Raw genomic sequence first — 25,345 nt, 5'->3', positions numbered from 1 at the left:
TGAAAACCATCCTCAGGGGGCTGGTGCATGAAATGGAAAAAAGAATTACTGCTTTGTCAACCTTAGTAATGATAACAATGATGATGCCTGACAGTTAAGTGCTTACCATGTGCCAGGCCTTGTGCCAAGGGTTCTACCTATATTTTATCTCATTCAATTCACATACCAACCACCATAGGTTTAAAGTTGGGGAAATGGAGGCAGAGGCTTGCAGAGCTGGGATGCTTCCCTTGAACCCAGTGCTGTGATCTGTTTTCTTTTAGTGCCTCTGAATGTAATGGGCACTTCTCAAGCAGAGGCCATAGCCCTACCTCTCTGCCCTCAGTATCTTCATAAAGTTTATTTCACCTGGCCCAACCCCCTTGTCCTCAGTTTTCAGTCCTTGGTGACTCTGCTCATGACCCAGTAAAGATCGCCCACTCTGCCCACATCCTGGCTCCCTATGCTCCTAAACCCGTATCTGCCAATTAACCTTGGGCAAGTTATTCTATCTCTTTGGAGCCTCATGTTTCTCATCTGCAAAATGGGGATGCTATTCCTAACCCGACCTCACAGGATTCCCAGAAAACTTGAATAACACCGTAGTTGTGAAGTATGTGACTGCCATATAAGGAGTTAAGAAAACTCTGCAAACCCAAAGCTGCTCTAAAGCATGAAAATGCCTTTGCTATTGGTTCAGCTTCTCCTCGCTGTTCCCCAGCCCCCCAGGTACCTCCCGATGAGATCAGAGCCTCTGCTCCCCCGGGGAAGCTGGGGGAGAAGGGGAAGGGAGTGTTTTCAGTTCATTGAAAACAGAACTTCCTGGATTCGCATCTTCTTTTCTGGAAGGAGGAAACCACCTCTGCCTCTTGCCTCCAGCAGGTCAGGAAAACACCCCACCGGCCACCCCCATCTGGCTGGGCCTGATCTGGCCTTGGGTCACTGTAGCCGAGAAGCTGATTTGGGACTCAAAGCTGTGACTGCTCATAAGCAGGGAAAATCCTGGCTTAGTCCCATCTTGGGCCCTGGACAGTTCCACACTAGAAGGGGCCAGGCAGGGGCCTCGGCCAAAAGGTTTAGCAGGAAAATCCTAGGCCCCTTTAATCTTCCTGAGACTGTTCCATCTCCTTGACTTTGCTCCAGGATGAACCCATGCCCCATAGCTTTTCTCATCATCCCCGGCCCAGAACTACGTAAGTGGACTGGGAGGGACCATTGAAATCAACTTGTCCAGCCTCTCCTCTTACAGACAAGGCAGCTGAGGCCGGAGAGCGGGAGTGACATGCCCAAGGACATACAGCCCAGCTCAGCATGCTGCCTCCTCACGGTGCTTCATTTCTAACTGTCTCTCATCTCATGGGTCCAAGACGTAGAGGTTTAAATGAGAGGATGGAGTCATAAGTCACTTCTTCCAGTTATGATGTTGGCATCTGCCTGCTGTTGTGTTAATGGTTGTCAACAGCTGCATATCCCAAAGACTACGTCTTCACAGTGGGGGCGGGGGGAGTGTTAAATCTCACCCAACACTGGGACTGTTGGGGCCAGGAGTGATCAGTGGGCTTGAGCAGAGTCCACCACCCCAGACCCCAGATCCCTGGACTCTCCACTCACCTCTGGGCTGAGCTGCACCCCGTTTCTCCAGGAACTTTAGGCCCTGGTCTGGGATGGATGCCTGTGTGCCAGGAATAAAGGGATTCATTCAGCCCTTCCTTCCATGAACATAATTGAGCACCTCCTGTGTACCTGGCACGAGAGGAAGCTCTGGGTTTATATCCATTTTTTACACAATTAAATTCCTGAAAAGTGGTGGGTCACTGAAAACAACATATACCAAGATGGACTTCCTCACAAATCATCTTAACAAGCAGGAAATAGAGTCCCATGGTTTGAAAAAGTAGCCAGCCACGTCCTTTTCTGCCAGATTACATTAATGTCAACAGTAAATAGAGTTTGAGAAAAAAGTGAGTATATTAAGAAGTTCATGATACAAGTCACTGCCTCCATCCAGTCAAGCCATTTACAGCACTAACCCAGGAGCATGGGCTCCATCATGTCCACCTTCTCCTTATGTGGATTCTTTTTTTTTTTTTTAAGATATTTTTTGATGTGGACCATTTTTAAAGTCTTTATTGAATTTGTTACAATACTGCTTCTGTTTTATGTTTTGGTTATTTGGCCACGAGGCACATGGGATCTTAGCTCCCCAACCAGGGATCGAACCTGCACCCCGTGCATTGGAAGGCAAAGTCTTAACCACTGGACCACCAGAGAAGTCCCTCCTTATGTGGATTCTTGCCAACAAAGTCTTTTTCTCTTGAAAGGAAGCTCCAGATCTAGCACTTCCCCCCAGCTTTACTGAGACATGATTGACGTATAATCTGTGAGTTTAAGGTGTACAACATCCAGCACTTTCTCCCATCCTAGTGGCCCTGTCACGTCTCAAGCTCTTACTGCAGGGAGCTTGGGCGGATGCTGGTGACCCAACGTCTTTCTCATGCAGGATCCTAGTTGTGACAGCCTTTCTTGGCTTCTTTCTCTGGTTCCTCCCTATGGTGTTAATCTACATTTTCTAGTCAAGTGTTCTCTTAAGTTTTATAGGGACACAGAAAACACACACACTTACAGAGCAAGGTCCTGATGCCTCCAAGCCATCCAGGGTCTGGTCATGAACGTGAAGGTGGTCCAGGCTCAGGAGGAGCCCTGTGCAATGCTGGTGTCAGGTCCCCTCGGTCCCCTCCTCCACACTGGCTTGACCACTCAGTTTGATGACCTCTGAACTAAGCCACTCCTGGGACAGCCCCAAAATTTGGGTGGGGAGTTTTGTTTTGTTTTTTTTTCCGGTACGTGGGCCTCTCACTGCTGTGGCCTCTCCCGTTGCGGAGCACAGGCTCCGGATGCGCAGGCTCAGCGGCCATGGCTCACGGGCCCAGCTGCTCCTCGGCATGTGGGGTCTTCCCGGACCGGGGCACGAACCCGTGTCCCCTGCATCGGCAGGCGGACTCTCAACCATTGTGTGGGTGGGGAGTTTTAAAGTGGGTTGTCCTGAAATCAGAATGTGCGTGTTTAAAAAATATTTTTATTTTTAAAAATTTATTTATTTAGGCTGCACCACTCAGCATGCAGGATCTTATTTCCCTGACCAGGGATCGAACCTCTGGCCCCTGCAGTGGAAGCTTGGAGTCCTAATCACCTGACTACTGGGGAAGTCCTCAAAATATTTTAATCATGATCTTAATTTTTAAAATTCCCTAATCCTTGTAAATTAACTGCTCCTATGGGGAGGGCTGGGGGTGATATACAAAGGAGAGTTGGGCCCTGGCCCTTGGGAAATTCACATATCATTGGGGGAAGCAGAAGTAGCTGATGAGAGGACTTTGTTGCAGTCCCCAGGGGGAGGTCACTGAGAGGTGAATGTGGAGAACATAGTGGCTCTGGTGAATTCTGCCTGGGGGGCAGGGAGAGTGTCCTAAGGAGATCACACAGGCTTCTGCTCTGTTTTTCTCCTTCCCTTTTGGAGGGGTAAAGTCTGGAGGTGCAGTGTGGAGGAGGGCCTTCTGATCATGAGGGGTCAGGGAGAATGTGGGGTGCAGGGCAAATGGGAGCAGGGAAGATCGCAGAGGCCCATCCCTGCGGGTGGGCAGAGGGGGTCCCTGAAGTTCATGCTGGGGTCAGCCTGGCTCACTCAGACAGGGAAGCAGACCAGGATTGGGGCTGAGACCCTGAGAGGGTGAGGAGAGAGCCTTTAGGAAGAGGGAGGGGGCTGTCCCGTGTCTGACCCATGAGGAATGCAGGGGGAAACTCCCAACAGCACCACCTGCGCATAATCTATTTCATGCGGCAGCTGATGCTTTGAGGATATAAAACATTGCTTGAAGCCCGTCCACAGGGAGACTTCAGTTGTTCACCCAACAGACTACTGGGAAGCACGGTCCCAGGTCCTGTGCTGGCCCTGTGCACCATGCCACGGGAGCCTGACTGGCCTCTGACACCCAGATCTAGGCTTGGGATGGACAGTTGATTAAAACTGTGCTCTTTTCTCAGGAATGAAGTGAAACTGGAAGGAGAAATGGTGAGAGGAGCAAATGGCCCGGGATGGGGGCACGTTCCCCACAGGGGCAGCTGAGCCCTGTGGTTCACCACCCAGAGCAGAGTCTGAGGTGGGAGCTGGGGCCCATTTCAGGGTTTTAGGAGGGATGAGCAGAATCCAACACTCACCTCCGATGGAGCTGCACTGGCCCACTGACACTCAGATGTTTTCACGTCTGTTCACATTAAATGAACTCCGTGTGGTAAGGCTAATGCATGGAGCTCATCATGGCTTCTACGGGCAGTTACAGAGCCCTTTGATGATAATAAATGATACAGTAAGATGATAAACAAATAATAGCGTAACAAACATAATGAAAATATGAACTTTGGCAGACAAAATCTTTCAGAATGTGATACACATGTAGCAAAAACATGGACTTTTTTTGTTTTGTTTTTTTTACTTCTAGGCAAAGACAATTCAGGGTCACTCCCAAATACAAAGATAAGTGGAATGAACAAATGAGCCTCCTCCTGCACCCTTCCCCTGCCCTCAGGTAGCCTCCCAGTTTGTCATCCCAGGAATCCGGAATAAAGTGTGGGAAAGACGCATTCCCTCCAAATCCAGGGATATGTCTCAGCAACTCCTGAGTCCTGTTAATAAGTTCTCCCTGTACTAGTGACCTCTCTGATGCCTGCTGGTGCCTGGCCCAGTGCAGGGCGCCCCCCTGAGTTCTCACAAACCCTGTGGTCCTCACGAAACCTTTAGAAATTCTATTCTGGTTTCACTGCTTAGGATTCTAGGGACACTCAGGCTGCAGGCTTCTCTCCATGGAAGGGCCTGCAGTTTAAAACCATGTTCACCAGGTGGCGCAAAGCCTCTTGCGTTGGTGTTCGGGTCACTTTCTGATGAGTGTTCTGTGACAGAGCATGCCTGCCCTCTCCCACTAAGATGTGAGTACAACTCTGCAGCTCAGGCATGCTCTGTAAGGAGAGATCCAGCCCCTGCTTGAATACAGGGATGGGGAGCTCACCACCTCTCTGGGCAGAGTTAGTTGCAGGAGTGAGGGTAGAATTGAAGGTACCAAAAAGCTACCTGTTCAGTGATGTCACCCACCCTTTCCCAACCAGCAGGGCAATGGTTTCTGAAATTCCTAGATTCCCAGTCTCTTTGTTGGGAATAACTTATCTGCTTTTCTTATCAACTTTTCCCTGAGTAGTTTACCAACTTTCTGAGCAGAGGCCAAGGGTGTGTCAAAAGTCTATCTACCCTCACCCCACACACTCACCCACTGATTAGGAATCAAAAGGACTGAGGCTCCCTCAGTTCCCTGGTGGCTTTAGTGAAGTCAGCCTCCTGGGCCTAAGTTTCTACATCTGTAAAATGAGTAACAGCATCTTCTGCCCTGCTTGCCACATTTTCTTGAGAAACTTCAAATGAAATAATGTATTCATTTACTTCACAAATACTTATTAAGCACGTACGATACACTAGGCACTTTTCTAGAAACTGGGGAATACAGTGGTAACCAAGACAGATGAGTAAGTGATAAACCCAGCATATGATGTCAGGTGGTGATAAGCACCATGAAGAAAAATAAGACAGAGTTAAGTGAAGGGGCCAGTTTTAAATTGAGCTGCCAGAGATGTGAAACGCTTGTGAAAGTAGAAGCAAGTCATCGTCACGTACATCAACTTTCCCCCTGCAGTCTGCTATTTATTTATTTTTGGTCTTCATTGCTGTGCATGGGCTTTCTCTAGTTGTGGTGAGTGGGGGCTACTCTTCGTAGTGGTGCGCGGGCTTCTCGTTGCGGTGGCTTCTTGCCGAGCACTGGCCCTAGGTGCGCATGCTAAGTAGTTGTGGCGCACGGGCTTAGTTGCTCTGCGGCATGTGGGATCCTCCCGGACCAGGGCAAGAACCCTTGTCCCCTGCAATGGCAGGCAGATTCTTAACCACTGCACCACCAGGGAAGTCCCTACCTGACCCCTTTTCTTTGGCCTATGGTTCCCACCATAAAAGTCACACCCGATATAGACAATGTTGTTAGTTTCTGTTATGTGCAACCAAACTCAATCCTAATGGGTATGAATAATGCAGATGGGAAGGCCGGGAGGAGAAGACCAACATGGCCCAGAGCTATCCCTCTCTATCCCACTCCTTTGCCCATGGGGGAGCCACAAGATAAGACCAATGAGATCATAAAGTCTCCTGAACAGACCTTAATGTTCCAGGTTACTCTAAACACTCCAACTCAAGGAAGCCCTGTGTATTATTCACAGTGCTCTGGCTGGAAAGCCCCAGGGTTCTAAATATGGCCCTTGAAATCCCAGTAATTCTGATCAGGAAGTGATTTCCCCTCAGTAATATGATTGCCCACTCCAGCCAGTGACATGCTTAGGTTCTCAACCTGTGGCATGGGATGGGGGTGGTGCATATCAGGTTCTCAGGGAGCATATGGTCACAGTATGCAAATCTCCAAGAGATTCTGAAGCACCTGAAGGGCACTTTTCTTCTCACCAGCCCTCCCAAGCATCAGGATCTGGCCCAGTTTTAGGGATGGGGAAACTGAAGATCGAAGATGTCGAGGGGAGCTTGAGGGTCCGGGAACTGGCTTTCACTCAGAGCCCCCTCCAAGCTTTGGAATAGACCACTCCAACTCTATCCCTCCACAAACACTAAAGTGATTTGCAAGTTTTAAAAAGTTTTGTTTCCCCAGCTGAACAGTGGATAAGTCACCAACACGGGTCTTGATCGGCATCAAAAAGAAAAAAGGGACTTTGACAAAGCAGGAGATCTGAACCAGAGCTGACAGCAGAAGGTCCTCAAAGAAATAACAGAAACAAAATTTGGTGGCTCAACCACATCTTATTTTGAGCAAGATGAAGTTCTTTTCTGATAATACAAATTAATTCATCTGACTCTAGAGCGAGGAAGACATGCCCAGATCAAAATCCAGCTCCCGTTCAAAGGGAGCCAGTCCTGATGATTCTGCACCTACTGTATTAGTTAAGGTATCTACTGTATCAGTTATAGCCTAGCATACAAACAGAAATCTCAGCAGCTTATTAGCATGACAGACATTTTGTTTTGTTTTGTTTTGTTTTTCTTCCAGTTTTATTGAGATATAGTTGACATACAGCACTGTATAAGTTTAAGGTGTACAGCATAATGATTTGACTTACATACACCATGAAATGATTAGCACAAGTTTAGTGAACATCCATAATCTCATATAGATATAAAATTAAAGAAATAGAGAAAAACTTTTTCCTTGTGATGAGACTCAGGATTTACTCTCAACAAGTTTCACATGTAACATACAGCAGTGTTAATTATATTTATCATGTACATTACATCCCTAATACTTATTTATCTTTTAACTGGAAGTTGGTACCTTTTTACTACCTTCCCCCACCTGACACACACTCCGCCTCTGGTAACCACAAGTCTGATCTCTTTTTCTATGGCTTTGTTTGTTTTTGAAGTATAATTGACCTACAACACTATGTTAGCTCCTAATACACAACATAGTGATTTGATATTTCTATACCTTTCAAAATGATCATAAAGATAAGTCTAGTTACCTTCCCATCACCAAAGATATTATGTAATTATTGACTATATTCCCCACACTGTACATTTCATACCCATGACTCATTTATTTTGTAACTTAAAGTTTGTACCTCTTAATCTCCCTCAACTATTTCTCTCCTCCTCCCATCCCCTTCCCCTCTGGCAACCACCTGTTTGTTCTCTGTATCTATGACTCTGTTTCTGCTTAGTTATATTTGTTCATTTGTTTTGTTTTTTAGATTCCACATATAAGTGAAATAATACAGTATTTGTCTTTTTCTGTCTGACTTAATTCACTTAGCGTAATACCCTCTAGGTCCATCCATGCTGTCACGAATGGCAAGATTTCATTCTTTTTTATAGCTGAGTAATATTCTGGTGTGTGTGTGTGTGTGTGTGTGTGTGTATCACGTCTTCTTTATCCATTCATCTATTGATGGGCACTTAGGCTGCATCCATATCTTGGCTACTATAAACAATGAATATCTTTTTCCATCCCCTTTCAGTCTGTGTGTCTTTAGATCTGAAGTGAGTCTGTTATAGGAAGCATATATATGGGTCTTGTTTTGTTTCCATTCACCCACTCTATGTCTTTTGAATGGAACATTTAGTCCATTTACATAAAGTAATTATTGATAGGCACCTACTTATTGCCATTTTAAAAATTGCATTTGGGTTGTTTTTGTAGTTCTTTTTCGTTCCTTTCTTCTTCTTTTGCTCTCTTCCCTTGTGATTTGATGACTATCTTTAGTGTTATGTTTGGATTCCTTTCTCTTTTTTTGTGTGTGTATCTATTATAGATTTTTGGTTTGTGGTTACCATGAAGTTTATATATAACTGTACAACACACACACACACACACACACACACACACACACACACACACACACACACACCCCTGCATAATCCGTGGCCTGCCATGTATCTTCTAACTTCCTCTTATAGATTGAACTGTATTCCCCCAAATACCTGTGTTGAAGCCCTAACCTTTAATACTTCAGAAATGACTATGTTTGGAGATAGGGTCTCTAAAGAGGTACTAAGTTAAAACAAGGCCATTACAGTGGGCCCTAATTCAATCAGACTGGTGTCTTATAAAAAATGGAGATTAGGAACTCAGAGGGATTCCAGGGATACGTATGCACACAGAGTAAAAAACATTTAAGGAAACAGAAGGTAGCTGTCTGCAAGCCAAGGAGAGAGGCCTCAGAAAAAAATAAACCCTGCTGGCACTTGCATCTTAGACTTCCAACCTCCAGAACTGTGATAAAGTAAATATCTATTATTTAAGCCACCCAGTCTGTGGTACTCTGTTCTGGCAGCCCTAGCAAACTAGTACCCGTTCTTCCTTTTGAGGATTCTGTGTGTTATGGTGCAGTACTTTGATAAATTAACCTGTGATGATGTTTTAATGGAGGTGATGGAGTCCCTCAAATTTCCCTCAGTAACATATCTAAACTTGAAACATGGATCTTCAATGCCTAACCGCTAAAAGAGATTGGCAGTGAGGTAATACAGGTATCAGCTCAGCACCCCTCTTGCCATCCTCCTTCTAATAATTGATTTTGCCTATGGAAGTGGCTCCTCTCCTACTCCATCACAGTCTCCTGGTCCTGGCAGTTGGGGAGGGCTCTGTAACCTAGGCAGGGCCACTGAGAGAAGCTCATTCCCCTGACCACAGTGATTGGTTCAGAGATGGCACATGACCCAGGACAGGCCAATCAGAGCTCTTCCCTGGGATTTTTCTAATTGGAGCTGGCAAGGAAGTTATCCCCATGCTGGTGGTGGCCATGTCCTCTGCCACGAGGGGACGCCAAGGAAGCAGATAGGTGATGTGGGGTCCCAACAAGGGTTGGTCTCTCACGTCCAGTTGGTGGGGTTTCTGAGCTGTCCGAATCCCTGTGGATCTCCCTTCAATTCTTTGAAAAACTCAATAGCTTTTTAATAAATCTCTCATTTAAAATGGTTTGAGCTGGGGTTCTGTCTTAGGCAAATAAGAAGAATCTGACTATATTTTGAGGAGAAGGTATAATTTTCAGTCAAACAATTGCCTGGAACCTTTCAAGTTCACTCCCAAGCCTGATACTTTTCTCTTTCCTAGGAGGTAAGTTCCCCATCATTACAGGTTTTCAAGCAGAAAAGGGATGCCCTTTGGGATGAAACAGAGGGAATTACTGCATTGGAGCTCAAGAGATTTAACTGGGTGGCAAGAACATTCTCAGTAATAATCACTGATCCCATTGTGTACAGTGTCCTCCTGCTAGGGATTAGAGGCCTAGTATTTGAATATGGTCCTAGTATTCTCTCAAACCATGGACCTAGAGTTTATGATCATCAGTGTAATACACCATATTAGTAAAATGAAAAACAAAACCCACATGATCATCTCAAGGGACAAAAGAAGCAGTTGACAAAGTCCAAATGCTTTTATGATAAAAATACTCAACAAACTAATACTATAAGAAAACGTCTTCAACCTGATAAAGGCCATTTACGAAAACCCCACTGCTACCATCATAGATGCTTTCCCCCAATATCAGGAGGTTCTAGCCAGGGGAATTAGGCAAGAAAAAAAAGGCATCCAGATTGAAAAGGAAGAAGTAAAACTACATCTGTTCACAGATGACATGATATTGTATATAAAAACCTTAAGGGAAAAAAATTTATTAGAACTATTAAATGAGTTCAGCAAGGTTGCAGGATACAAGATCAATCTACAAAAGTTAACTGTATTTTTATAAACTAACAATGAACATCTGAAAATGAAATTTTAAAGCAATTCTATTTACAGTAGTATCAAGCAGAATAAAATATTTAGGAATAAACTTAAACAAAGTGCTAGAGATATACTCTGAAAACCACAAAGCATTGTTGAAAGAAATTAAGGAAAACCAAAATAAATGGGCAGGGACTTCCCTGGTGTCCAATAGTTAAGACTCTGCACTCCCAATGCAAGGGACCGGGGTTGGATCCCTGGTCGGGGAACTAGATCCTGCATACATGCCGCAACTAAGAAGTCCACATACTGCAACAAAGAAGTCCGCATGCTACAACTAAAAAAGATCCTACATGCCGCAACTAAGATCTGTTGCAGCCAAAATAAATAAATAAATAAAATGAATTTTTTAAAATGGGCAAACATCCCATGTTCATGGATGGGAAGATTTAATATTGTTAAGATGGCAGAACTCCTCAAATTGACCTATAGATCCAGTACAATCCCTATCAAAATTCCAACCTTTTTTTTTTAGAGAAATGGAGACGTTGATACTAATAGTCATATGGAATTGCAAGTGATCCCCCAATAGCCAAAACAATCTTGAAAAGAAAAACAAAGTTGGAGGACCCACATTTCCTGATTTCAAAACTTACTGCAAAGCTACAGTAATCACAACAGTGTGGTACTGGCATACTGATAGACATATAGGTCAATGGAATAGAATTGAGAGTCCTGAAAAAAAAAATAAAAGAATTGAGAGTCCTGAAATAAACCCATACATCTATGGCAACTGACTTTCAATAAGGGTGCCAAAAGCATTCAGTGGGGAAAGAATAGTCTCTTCAACAAATGGTGTTGAGAGAACTGGATATCCATATGCAAAAGAATGAAGTTGTACCCTTACTTCACACTATATACAAAAATTAACTCAGAATGTATCAAAGACATAAATATAAGAGCTCAAACCATAATATTCAGAAGAAAATTAGGAGTAAATCTTCATTACCTTGGATTAAGTAAGAGTTCCTTAAATATGACAGTAAAAGCACAAGCAACAAAAGAAAAAAACTGACAAATTAGACTTCATTAAAATTTAAAACTTTTGTGCTTCAAAGGATACCACCAAGAAACTAAAAAGGCAACACAAAAATTGGAGAAAACATCTCCAAATCATGAATCTGACAAGGGACTTGTATCCAGGATAAAGGAAGAATTCTTACAACCTAATAAAAAAAAAAGACAAATAGCTCAATTAAAAATTGGGCAAAAGACTTAAATAGATGTTTCTCCAAAGAAGATATAAAAATGGCCAATAAGCACATGAAAAGATCCTCAACATCATTAATCATAAGGAAAATGTAATCAAACCACAATGAGATACTACTTCACATATACTAGGATGGCTGTAATAAAAAAAATGGACAATAACAAGTGTTGGAGAGGATGTGAAGTTGGAACCCTCATATATTGCAGATATGCAGCTGCTATGAAAAAACAGTTTAGCATTTTCTCAAAAAGCTAAAGTAGATTTACCATACGGTCCAGGAATCTCATTCCTAAGCATATAGCCAAGAGAATTGAAAATTTATGAATATATATATACACACACAAATGTTCATAGCAGCATTATTCATAAAGCCCCTCCCCCCCCAAACCCAACCCAAAGAAACAAACAACTGAAGAATGGATAAACAAACATGGCATATCCACACAATGGAATATTATTTGGCCATGAAAAGGAATAAAGTTCTGATACATGCTATAACATGGATGACCTTGAAAACATTATGCTAAGTGAAAGAAGGCAAATACAAAAGGCTACCTATTGTATGATTCCATTTATATGAAATGTCCAGAAGAGGCAAATTCATAGAAATAGACAGTAGATTGGTGCCTGCCAGGGGCAGGAGGGAGGAGGAAACAGCAAGTGACAGCTAATGGGTATGGGATTTCTTTTCAGAGTGATGAAAACGTTCTGGAATTAGACAGTGGCAATTGACACACAACTGTATGAATATACTAAAAACCACTGAATTGTACACTTTAAAATGGTGAACTTTATGGCATCTGAATTAGAGCTCAATAAAGGTGTTACTAAAGAGAAAAAGAGTTTATGAGCAAATAGAGCCCCTGTGCAGAGTGTCAGTTTCCTCTAAGAGAGCAGCAGGTCAGGGGCACTTTCCTAGGGATACGGGAATGGGACACAGCATAAAGGTTAAAACCCAGACTTTGAATCCTGATTGTTGTGAGTTTGAATCCTGCTTCCACCTCTTCTGAACTGTGAAATGTTAGGAAATTGACTGTGAGCCTCTCATCTGTAAAATGAAAATAATCTCTACTTTGTAGGGTTCTTATAAGGATTAACTTCATGGTAGCTTAGAGTATTCAATAAATGATAGCTATTTTTATTATTATTTTCTCTTGGACACAGAGGAAGGAGGTCTCTGGAAGGAAACTCTGGCCTTGGATGAAAAATGGGAAGAGGCCCAGTTTCAATAAGTAGACAAACAGACTTCAGGTTAGCTTGGGCTAAAGGCATATGAAGGGCCCTCTCCAGGCATGGGGAGTGGTCACTGTGGGTCCAGGGAGGATGATTGAAGAGGGAAAGAGTACAGATACTCAGCCTCCCACTACTGCTGCCAGGTCTATGGGTTAGAACTAGGAGACAAATTGGATAAGTTATTATCCATTCTGCTGCTACAACTTTTCTTCCTTATTATTGGGAAGTGGCTGGGAGCTGCTCTGCATTCTCAAATTAGATGTGAGCAACAAAATCAGCCCAAGTTCCCCTTGGCTGAACTGGTCATTCTGCATTCAAATAAACAGCAGCAGCTGATTAGGACCAGCATTTTAGAGGGGCTGAATGTTTTCTTCTCATCAATATTCGATTCTTGTGTAATAACAGATGGTTTTTATTTCATTCTTTGCATGCTTTATGTACTTCTCAAATTTCCTACAGGGACGAGGTATCTGATTAAAGTGCTATTAGGAAAATCATAATAAGCATGATTCATGCCCGCACTGCCATTTGTCTAGACTTTTCTTTCTCGTATCTCACATGGCTCCATCAAGATAAGTATTTGTGAGCTGTATCAGTCAGGGTTCAACTGGAGGAAAACAGAAACTATGTCAGCTAATTTTAGCAGAAAATGAATCAGAGGTTTACAAAGTCATTGGAAGGGCTGGAGGGGTGGGTTCCGGGTAGGACCTCCATCAATGTTCCAGAACACCACCACCAGACAGCAACATACTGGAATCCTGCTGCTAAAAAGTACACAGCTTCTCTTAATCTTGCTTGTTCCAGCAGCAGCTAAATCCACAGAAAGATCTGGGAAATGTACTTTTCAGTTTTCCAGCCTATGAGGTAGAGGAAGAGACCCTTGGAGGAGCTTGAGATGAATGTGAATGGGGTCAATCCATCAGGACAATCAAGATTTTAATATTTAATAAAATTTAAATAAAATTAACATTTAATACATTAAAGTACATTTAACTTTGCTCAATACTTACTTGAGGTAAACAACTGATGGTCCTTTTTTTGTGTGTCTGTGTAAAATTTGTATCTGCAGTGAGAAATGACTTTTTCCCATCTGTGAAGTCTATAAATTTACCCCTGAAGCCCTATCTGTGACACAAGCCCTTGAAATGTGAAGTGGTTTCCTTTGAGAAGTGCTCATATCTGACTCTGCGTGCTTTGCATTTGGCTGACACTGAAGTGAATAATTGCTTTCTTTACAGGAAGTGAGAAACTCCTGCACATTATGGGAAGCAAGAGCTTCCTTATATTCTCTTGAGAATAATGAGCACTTCCTGGAGGAAACAATATAACTTGATAAGTTGAATATTTTTTTTCAATTAAAGAACCAGCTGCTCAAGAATAAACTCAGAGTCCAAGAAGCATCTGAGAAGATGCTTAGCTTCACTAATAATGGAATAATTCAAACGAGAGTGAGTGACTCATGGATTGACAGCAATGAACAGGCTCAGTGGTGTCGTAAGTGGGAAGAAGCAGCCACACTCACAAACCACAGCTGGAGGTGTGAAGATGTGCAGTTTTGCAAGGGGATTCGGTAGAGTCCCCTAAAGATTTAAACGTGTCTCCCTTTTAACCCAGCCATTCTATTTCTAAGAATACCTTTCAGAAATGTTCTCACATAACACAAAAATATATTTAAAGAGAGATTCTCCGAAGCACTGGGTTACAATCACAAAAGCTTGGGAAAAATCCAAATGACTAGCAATGGGGTTTGGATAAATACAATGAAATACTATGCAGCTAATGTAAAGAAAAGCAGATTTGTAAGTAGTGACGTGGAATGGACATGTGGACCCCAGGTGCAGGTTTGGGGGTCTCTTGGTCATTTGCCAAATGTTGATGCTATCCTTGTCCACGAATGTTTGGAATTGGTAAAACCGTGATTCAGAGAACATGGCACAGTGGGGCTTAGGTTTTGTTATATAAGATAATTTATATAAACTGTATCAAGGAATTAAACTAAAAGCATGGGATATTCTCTAGTCTTCATGTCTTCCACTAAGTCATGAGAATTTTACTTACCTCTCAGTGCTTCAAGTGAAAAAGGAAAAGTTGAACTTGGATGTCCTAATTGTCAACCACCTTGGGTTTAAAAGAGGGAGGCGTGTTACCTTGGGGAGGGAGGTAGTGACCTAGCTGTGGACAAGCTGATTTGGGCCCACCTTCTTGTCCCCTCCCCTCCCCCCTGCTTGCCTAAGTTTGAGTTGGGAGTGGGGGCTGGAAGTTCCGCTCTGCTCTCAGCAAAGTTCGCCCAACAGGCTTGCCTGCCTGTCAATAAGGCTCTTGCTTTGATAAGATATGACTTTCAAAGTCTGTCCTGAATAGCTCATTTTCTGGTTCCCCGGTGGAAGTAGAGTGATCTTACTTATCAATTGAGAGCACAGTCACCTGCTACTGCGAAGGTTCACGTATTCCTTGAAACACAGCTCCTTCTGGGTTGGATCCTAGTGCCTGAAATTCCACCATCTGATAAGGTTCCCCAGGGAATTTCAGGACAGTCAGAAGAGACTGGCCCTCAAGTCTCACCTTGTGGGCAACCTCTGCAGATGGAAACCTGGTCCTACCCCGTACTTCAGTGGAAGGTCAGTGCTGACTAAGAATGAAAGTCACTAAGGGCAGAAAAAAGCTGTAACACTCTAGGGATCAAATTTGGCTTTAGTTTCCTCAATACTGGTTTCACATGTTTTATTTCAAGATGAATTATTTTCTCTTTTATTTCATTTTATTTGCTTTTTTTTTTTTTTGCTGTATGCGGGCCTCTCACTGTTGTGGCCTCTCCCGTTGCGGAGCACAGGCTCCGGATGCGCAGGCTCAGCAGCCATGGCTCATGGGCCCAGCCACTCCGCGGCATGTGGGATCTTCCCAGACCGGGGCACGGACCCGTGTCCCCTGCATCAGCAGGCTGACTCAACCACTGCGCCACCAGGGAAGCCCTATTGGCTTATTTTTTAGAACCCATAAAGGGAACACTTTGAAAGTAGCAGGATGGCACTGTCATCCGTCTGTCATGCACCCCTTCTGCTGGACAGGCAATTAAAGTGAATGCCCCTAAGTGCTTTCTCCAGCAGGAAGAGGACTATCCCAGTGGGTTCCTGACTCAAAGGAGATGGGCAGCTGAATCGTGAACCTGGATCAGAGTTAGCTGTGTAGGAGTGCTGGCACCTGGAGACCCTGGAGACTGCTGAATGGCCATCTGTGAAAGAGTGTATATTAGTTTGCTGTAGCTACCGTAACAAATTGCACAAATTTGGGGGCTTAAAATAACCAACTTATTCTTTCACAGGAGACCAGAGGTCCAAAATCAAGGTTTCAACAGGGTTGGTTCCCTCTGGAGGCTCTGAGAGAAAATCTATTCCATGCCTTTCTCCTAGATTCTAACGGTAATCCTTGGCATCCGTTGGTTTGTAGATGCTTCATGCCAATCTCTGCCTCCATCTTTACGTGGCCATCTTCCCTCTGTGTATCTAAAATAGCCTTCTGCTTTCCTCTTGTAAGAACACCTGTCATTGGATTTAGGGCCCACTCTAAATCCGGGATCTCTCATCTTGAGGTCCTTAACTTAATTACATCCACAAACATTTTTTCCCATAAGGTCACATTCACAGATTCCAGGGGTTAGGACTTGGACATATCCTTTTGGGGGTCATTGCTCAACCCACTAAAGAGAGGGATCCACTGGGACTGAGGACAGTTGCTGCTCTCATTGCCCTTCGAGCTACTGCAATTTCCTGGCATGTTGCAAATCTCTCTTTGCCTAATAGTTTGCATAACTTCCTATCTGTAAAAGAGGTCCCAGCTCCTGGAGACTAAACTGCATCATTTCAGTCTAGACCTGGCAGGAAGATGGGTGTAATGAAGCCCATTTGCAAAGGAAACTGGGATGCTGAACGGAAGGAGAAATAGACAGGCATCTGGGGTCAGGCGGCCAGCTCCTGAGGAACAGGGCCTTCTTGAAACTCCTCTCTTCCCCTCTGCTTATTGTCACTCCCAGGCCTTGTCCTTCCCACGAACCCTCCCAGATGGGAAGATTTGATTTGGGTTTGTTCAGTGGCCAGAAAGTCAGAGCCACTGCTTGGCATTCTCTTTGGGAGGGAGGTCGTGACAGACAGGGCCCAGCTCACAGCCAGAGTTTCTCCAGGGTGACATGTTTGAGACCCCATGTGGACAGGAAGGAAGCTTCCTGCGAGACATAGCAAACTGGAACCTGTCACTGTGGGAGATACTCCAGGAATCCTCCCTTCAAACCCGCTTTGCTAAAGGGGCAAGCCATATCTATAATTTTCCCGGTGGGGACCAGCCAGGGAAATACTGTTAACTAATTTTCAGTAACAGGGGACTTCCCTGGTGGTGCAGTGGTTAGGAATTCACCTGCCAATGCAGGGGACACTCGTTCGATCCCTGGTCCTGGAAGATACCACGTGGCGCGGAGCACCTACGCCCATGCACCACAACTACTGAACCTGTGCTCTAGAACCTGTGAGCCACAACTACTGAGCCCGCGTGCCACAACTACTGAAGCCTGCGCACCTAGGGCCCGTGCTCCGCAACAAGAGAAGCCACAGCAATGAGAAACCCACACATCGAAACAAAGAGTAGCCCCCGCTCGCTGCAACTAGAGAAAGCCCATGCACAGTGACAAAGACCCAATGTGGCCAAAAATAAATTAATTAATTTTAAAATTTCAATAACAGGATACGTAAAGAATACACATTTACTATAGAAAAGTGGCAAAGAATTAAAAAAAAAAATCTATAATTCCAAAGGAAAGTTATCTAAAATATTTAGATGGTTGTATTTCCATTTAAAAAATACACACGTGTAGGGAGTTCCCTGATGGTCCAGCGGTTAGGACTCGGCGCTTTCACTGCCACGGCCCTGGGTTCAATCCCTCCCTGGTCAGGGAATTAAGATCCCACAAGTCAAAACAAAAAAAAAAATTAAGAGGCCCCCTGTCATGGGGCTTAAAAAACAAACAAAAACTAAAAAACACATGTGGGGCTTCCCTGGTGGCGCGGTGGTTGAGAATCCGCCTGCCGATGCAGGAGACACGGGTTCGTGCCCTGGTCCGGGAAGATCCCACGTGCCGCGGAGCAACTAAGCCCGTGAGCCATGGCCGCTAGGCCTGTGCGTCCGGAGCCTGGGCTCCGCAACGGGAGAGGCCACAACAGTGAGAGGCCCGCATACCGCAAAAAAATAAAAATAAAATAAAAAACACATGTGTATGTTTTACATCATTTGGATTACTCTGCATATGCAGTTTTATATCCCGATTTTTCTACTTAATGTTGTGTCATAACATATATAAATAAAAGTAAACTGTTTACGAGGTGGAGTTAAACACTGACAATGAAGTTAAACGTTTATTATGTGCTTATTGATTACTTTTAAATTTGTATTTATTTTTGCATCTTTTATAAAATAAGGAGAGTATTGCCTGTATTATTCATTGCAAATAATTTTTTCTAGTTTGGTTATTTTTCTTTTAACCTTTTATGGTGTTTTTGACGGGCAAAAGTTTATAACTTGACTTGTAAAGTCTACCATTCTTTTCTTATGTGATTCCTCTCATTATTGTTGGTTTTTGTTTTTATTTCAACATTCCTTTATTGAACCATGTATACTAGCGAAATATAAAGACACCATAAGAGTTTACAGGAAGATTACCAAGACTGAGGTCATTAATTCAATATGAGGCTTCATATACTGAAAACAATTCATCTTCATTATAGAGCATAGAACCTTAAATTTTTGAGAAGCTAAATAAAGCAGTCTGCCTAACTTCAAATCTGTTCCATGAACACGTCTCGCATAATCATCTGACATACTTTTAGGTGCTATACTAACAGCAAATAATTTAACAATAACTTTAACAAAACAACTTTAACTAAAAAAAAATGTATAAAATTCTGGTCAGTCGTATTTTTTTTTTAGTGATGTGGTAAAGGCTATAAATTATTGAGTTCCCTACTCCCTGAGGATCTGGAGTATCCCTGTATACAATCAAATAATGTAAGTCTAAAATGTTATTGTTGAACTATTAATTGCATAAGGAAAAAACATAGACTTCACTATAGCAAAGATGACTACTAGCTTTGGTTACTATTAGATTCAACCATCATTCATTCACCAAATTTTCTGAGTACCCACTACAAGCCTGGCACTATTCTAGGCACTGGGGATACAATGAACAAAAACAATAATAGTTTTTAATCATCATGGGACTTGCATTTTGCTGTGGGAAATAGACAAAAACAAACACACAAAAAATAAGAATTATAAGTGTGGTAAATGCTATTAAGGAGACAAACAAGGCTTTGCTATAGATTAGTCTTTGAAAGCTGAACTGTGGAATCCTAAAACCTAAAAATAAAAAATTCATGAAGAGTTACATCAAGATGACATAGATTCTGGAACTTCCCTGGTGATGCAGTGGTTAAGAATCCGTCTGCCAATGCAGGGGACATGGGTTCAAGCCCTAGTCTGGTAAGATCCCACATGCCGTTGAGCAAACAAGCCCGTGTGCCACAACTACTGAGCCCGCGTGCCACAACTACTGAAGCCTGTGCGCCTAGAGCTCCTCAACCAAGAGAAGCCACTGCAATGAGAAGCCCGAGCACCACAACGAAGAGTAGCCCCCGCTCACCGCAACTAGAGAAAGCCGGCATGCAGCAACAAAGACCCAACGCCAATGCAGCCAAAAATAAAAAAAATAAAAAATAAAGATGACCTAGATTCTACAGAGCTTTGCTAATGTATAAGAAAACTACAGACACTGCCAGTGAAAACAGAGATCAATCTTTCATTGTCAAAGCTATTGGATGGCATTACTTGGCAATATAGTAGCCTCAAAAGATAATTAACCTCACAGTTCCACAGAGTTAAAAAGCATGTAAACATGACACTAAAAAAAAAAAAAAAATTTAAGAGGCGCTTAAGGAGACAGGACAACCAAATGTAATGTGGTATCCTGAATGGAATGCTGAAGCAGAAAAAAACAAAAACTAAGGAAGTCTGAATAAACTACAGATTTTAGTTAATAATGTATCATTATTGTTTCATTAATTATAACAAATGTACCATACTAATGTAAGATGTTAATAATGGGAAACTGGGTGGGGCTATCTGCATAATCTTCATTTTTCTGTAAATCTTAAACTGTTCTAAAAAAATCAAGTATACTTTAAAAATATATATATAAGATGGCTTCAGGAATTACAGTGGAAGGGAGGGGAGTTAGTAAAGACTTAAAGAAATTAAGAAATGAGAAGCCATAAAACTCTGCAATGTGAATTAAAATATAACTCAATAAATTCAAAGAAAACCTGCAGACACTTGTTATGATCTCTATTCATACTAAAATCTTCCTAGGACAGAGATCAATGGGTTTTTTCATGCAAACTAAATAACTCTGCATCACAACATAAGCAGGCAGTAACATCCCTGGAGTGCACAATAAGCACTTTAGATCCTATTTAACAATAATGACCAACAGGCCATTATGTACGTACTGCCAGTATGTACTGCATCAAATGTACATTATGTATGTACATTTATGTATGGCACTGTCCTGAAATTGTCATAAAATGCCTGGACAAGCATCAACCTCATAGGTCTTAACTAAGTTTTGCTTACTTCAAGAAACAAGTTTATACTTACTTCAAGAAAAATAAGCAAAGAGGAGACTTGGTAAGGGGGACAGGGAGAAAGGATTATGTATGAAAGGAGAAAAATGATTTCCAGGCCTAACTGGAAGCAATTTTGCCACTATTATTAACCTACTTTAATGCCATACAAATTAGTATAAATAGTTCAAGGCAGTAATAAAAGCTCTGAATTTATATCAGTTATCTTCTTTCCAATCAAAAGAAATAAATGTTTTCTATAGCCTAACTTAAAACACCTAGCAGGTAACTCAATGTCTGATGACTTGGGAAGAACTAATCTCTCAATGTCTCAGTTTGAAAGATAGTCAGGAAAAGTGTGAGGAAAACAAAAGAGGATGATAATCTCTAAATTGTAGAGTGTGAAGTTTGCATAACACAGCATAAAATTGGAATTTCCATAAGAAGTAATTTTAGAGACAGCCATCGCGAAATTAGAACCTTATATCTAATACAAAGTACAGCCACAGCAGAAGCCTGATCAGGTAAATGAGATAACAATTTCACTCATCAGATACTATGGAATATTAACCACAGAAGAATCATTTAGCCAAGATGGTATTATATACTTAAATCTAATTGAGATAACTAGATGATGAAGTCTATTCCTTCTCTATTACTCCCCAACCCCAAAGGAAATCCTACAAAATAAAGATGTTTGTTATTCTAAAGCCTTCTCACAGGAATCTAAAATGTATAATTGGAAAATATTCAAGAAGAAATGCAATAATTAGCATTTCCCCAGCAACTCCTGTTTGCCCCACTGTGAGGAGGATCACACACTGCTTCCTGCTGAAACGAGAAAAAGGAGAGGGGAAGTGTGAAAACTTCCAAGTAAATCGATCAATGACGTTGCATCTGGCAGAGATTGGAAAAGCATCAACATTGCCAAAAGAACTGTCAGTGATGGAAGTCAAGAGAAGAAAACGAGGTTTTCCCATAAACCACAGCCCAACCCAAGGGACAAAAATCGCCCCTGCCCCCGCCACTCCCTCACTCCCCAACCACTCCATCCTCAAGCCGCCTCGGAGCCAAATAGACATCCTCTATAACCCACACCAATTCCCCATCCAGGTGAAAACAATCCAAGAATCTTCTAGAACCTCCACTTCCCACTTTCCATAAGATCTGCACTTCTGGGGGCCAGGCCTCTGGGGAAAACAGCGGCCAGATCCCACCCTCCTTTCAAGGTGGAAGAGGCTGGGTCCCTCGAGTGGGACTTCCCGGGGGCGGGAGGGGGGGCTCACTAGCTGACCTACTGGGACGAGAGCAGGGAACAGGGTGGGGTTCAAGAAGGGAGCTGGGGCTGGTGAGACCACGCGACGGCGGGAAGAAAGGGATGCACCGGAGTCTGGGGCTGGGCGGGGTGAGGACCGGGGAGGCAGGTGGACGGGAGAGGGCCGGGCTGCGGTAAAGGAGCCGGCGGAGTAGGGGACGGGAGGTCAAAACCTGACCCTCGACAGCGGCGAAGAGGAACCGGTGGCCAAGAAGGGTCGGCGATCGCGGGCAAGGGCTGGGGGGTGGAGCTGGGCGCGGACTGCGGGGCGGCGCTGGGGAGCCGCGTACTCACTGCTCTGCGACCCCAAAAACGCGGACCGGAATTCCCTCAGCGGAGTCCGGAGGTCTCCGCCCGCTGACGTGAGGGAGCCGGACGAGCTACCGCCGCCTCAGCCCAGGGGCCTCTCGCGCCGAAGCCGCTCCCACCCGCTGACAGGAGATTTTCGAGGAACAGAGAGCGCCGAGCTCCTGCGGTTCCTACCGGGCCCGGCGGCGAGCGAGGCTGACGGCAGGGATTCTCTACACAGAGCAGCAGCCCTCGGAGTCGTCTAGCGCAATAACTGCATCCCTTCAGAGTAATGTTGACCTTTTCTGGAATGTCGACAGTCTGATTGCTGAGAATGGTCTTCATTCTCACAGTAGATACAGAAAAAAGCTATTTTATCATTTTGATCATCACTTTCCAGATCTGTAAAACAACACTACTTTATAAACGCTATTATGGGGTAAAAATAAATAATGCATGTAAAGGGTCTGACATATGATAAACATTTCACAAATGGTTGTTGTTGTTCCTACTATTTCTTAGTATGCCCACTGGCGCTAAGGAGCTGGGGCTGCAGTGCAAATGTCAAAGCCAGGCCATCATCACGGCCGCCTGAGTCACCCATTTGCAGTGGGGACCCAGAAACAACTGAGGGAGGGAAGATTCTGGGAGCCACTGGGGAGACAGAAAAAGTCATTGAGATAGAGGAGTGTGAATGGAGACTGAGATTCATTGAGTATTTTAGGCACAAGACCTAAATACAGTTATTTTGCATAGGAACCAAAAGACTTTTTTGGCCACACCACACGGCTTATGGGATTTTTAATTCCCTGACCAGGGATTGAACCCTGGGGCCCTTGGCAGTGAAAGCACTGAGTTCTAACCACTGGACTGCCAGGGAGTTCCCCCAGAAGACTATTCTGAGACTACCTTCTGGCCGGGAGACTTTGGTCCTTGGTCCTTACCTGGCTTGGGAAAGAGTGAGGTCACAGTCTTTCAGGTACCTCTCACCGAGGAGAAGGAAGAAGACATCCCTCCAGGAAACTTGGGGGGTTGGAGTCCAAACACAGATGGGGGCGTGGACCTTGCATTGGTTGATTCCCAGTAGAGAGTGTGGCCCTGGGAAGGAGGGTGCCTTCACACTCTTGCTTTTTGTTCCTGGGAGTCACCAAAGGCACTGTGCTCCATTTCCATGATGCAAATTCTCTTGCCAGGTGGTGGGCAGATTTCTGGGAATTGAGGCTCCAAACATAGACTGTGAGTGTCTCTTGTGAAAATTCTTCTTCTCTTAAATATGTCACTTAGAACTACTCTACCGATGGCTCCTGAGACTGGGGCCCTCTCTTCTACTCACTCCTCTGCATTTTCACTCAAGAGTAAGTTTATTTTCTGTGTTGCACACCCAGGCCACACAAGAGGGTAAATAGTCTTTCTAAACAAACAAATATACAGACTCTCAGGGGGAAATAATATCCATTTTGTGACTATACCACCATTTATTTATTTACTCACCTTATTGTTCTGGGGCATTTGAGTAGTTTCAAGTTTTTGAGGTTTTGGCTATTACAAATAGTGCTGATGTAAGCAGTCTTATAAGTGTTGTTTTGGGGGAGCACATGCCTGCATTTCTGTTATGCACGTATCTAAGAGTAGAGGTGCTGGGTCAGCTTTACTAGATGTTACTACTCAGCTTTCCAAAGTAGCTGTACCATTTTCCACTCCCACCACCAGCAGTACATGAGAGATCAGGTTGCCCCCACATCCTCTCTGACATTTGGTATCACCAGTCTGAGAATTTACAGCTACAGCTGCACACAGGAGCATGGCTGCATCTCGCAAACATGAAACAGAGTGAAAAAGGCCAGACATAAAAGTAAACATGCCATCTAATTCCCACTTACATAAAGCCCCCAAACAGGCAAAAATAATCTAAGGTGTTAGAAGTCAGGATAGTGGGACCTATGAGAAGCAGGAGGGGGGGGCTTCTAGGGTGCTGGTGATGTTCTGCTTCTTAATTTGGGTGCTGGTTACATTTTACTCCCTTTGTGAAAATTCATCAAGCCATGTAGTCAGGATTCACTCACTTTTCTGTTTGTTATACTTAAATAAAAATTTCACAAAAAATATTCTCTCACTCTCCCTCTCTCCCTTCCTCTGTCACCTTTCCTCATGGTACTTGGTTGGGAACTGTCCCCATCAGAGTCCACTTCATGGCCCTGCGACCTGTACAGTTGCACAGGTTCTACACTCAGAAGAACCTTTGATGGGTTTCATGCTCTGCCATCTTTGTCTTGAAATTCTTAATACTTTTTGAACAAGGGGTCTTTTGCTTGCTTGCTGAGCCTCACACATCACGTAGCCACCCTGGCCATGGGCAGCTGCCAGTGACTCTGCACAGATCCCCACCTAAGGCTTGGTCTCTGCTGGGCACTGAGGACGGGGCCAGGTTGCCGCTCTGCCTGATCAGGGAAGGTGCCAAATGCCCATTTTGGCACCAGGATGGTTCTCCCTCCTGTGAGAACCTGGGATTGTATTTACCTGTGGATGGAATTACTGGGTCATAAGGTAGGTTCATGCATAATGCCCCTCATGGCTCTCTGCCCCTGTGCTTCCAACTGCCTTAAAAAAAAATGTAAAATATACATAACGTAAAATTGACCATCTTAACCATTTTCAAGTCTGTAGCCGAGCGGCATTAAGTACATTCACATTGTTGTACAACCATCTCCACCATCTGCCTCTTGAACTTTTTCATCTTCTCAAACAGATACTTTGTACTCATGAAACAAGAACTCCCATTCCCTTCCAGCTGCTTTTACGATTTTTTTCCTGTTTGTCTCTCTTCCCAGTTACACTGTGAACTCCGTGAGGGTCGAGTGGGGCTTACTCCTCTTCAAATAAGGAGGAGCATATATGATGTACACAGGGCCTGGAGGACATGGGGAAGAAAATAGTTTTGTTAAATAAATTAAAAATATGGGACATAATTTAACCCTTGTTTGAAATCTGGGCTGATTCTTGGGCTAATAAATTCTCTAAATTCCGTGTTGAGCCAGCACCCAGCACAAAGCTGGATCCAAAACCTCTTTGCTGACAGAATGAATAAGGCATTAACTCGGTTACCAATAATAAAATATTGACTCTTTATTAAGCACTTACTAGGGGCTCAATATACAGAAAGATCTTAGTATTTGATACTCAATATCTTTTCTTCTTTTCTTTACGAGCATTATCACATTTGACCCTACGGTCACCCTCTAAGGTGGCCACTCAGTTTTCGAGGGAGAAACAAATTCAGAGACATTGT

The 25,345-nt window shown here is 43.5% G+C and overlaps 1 protein-coding gene across 1 annotated transcript in view; it reads left to right on the top strand.

Moving 5' to 3' along the window:
* Window positions 1-22,325, top strand: part of ETV7 (ETS variant transcription factor 7) — a 30,278-nt gene extending 7,953 nt beyond the window's left edge. The window contains 1 exon segment of the mRNA XM_067043208.1: window positions 21,959-22,325. Coding sequence (XP_066899309.1) covers window positions 21,959-22,325 — 367 coding nt within the window.
* Window positions 22,326-25,345: the final 3,020 nt, after the last annotated feature.

Source organism: Kogia breviceps, chromosome 10 (assembly GCF_026419965.1).
Source record: "Kogia breviceps isolate mKogBre1 chromosome 10, mKogBre1 haplotype 1, whole genome shotgun sequence".
NCBI lineage: Eukaryota > Metazoa > Chordata > Mammalia > Artiodactyla > Physeteridae > Kogia > Kogia breviceps.
The sequence above is the reverse complement of the archived record's forward strand: the minus strand, read 5'-3'. Positions and strand labels throughout refer to the sequence as shown.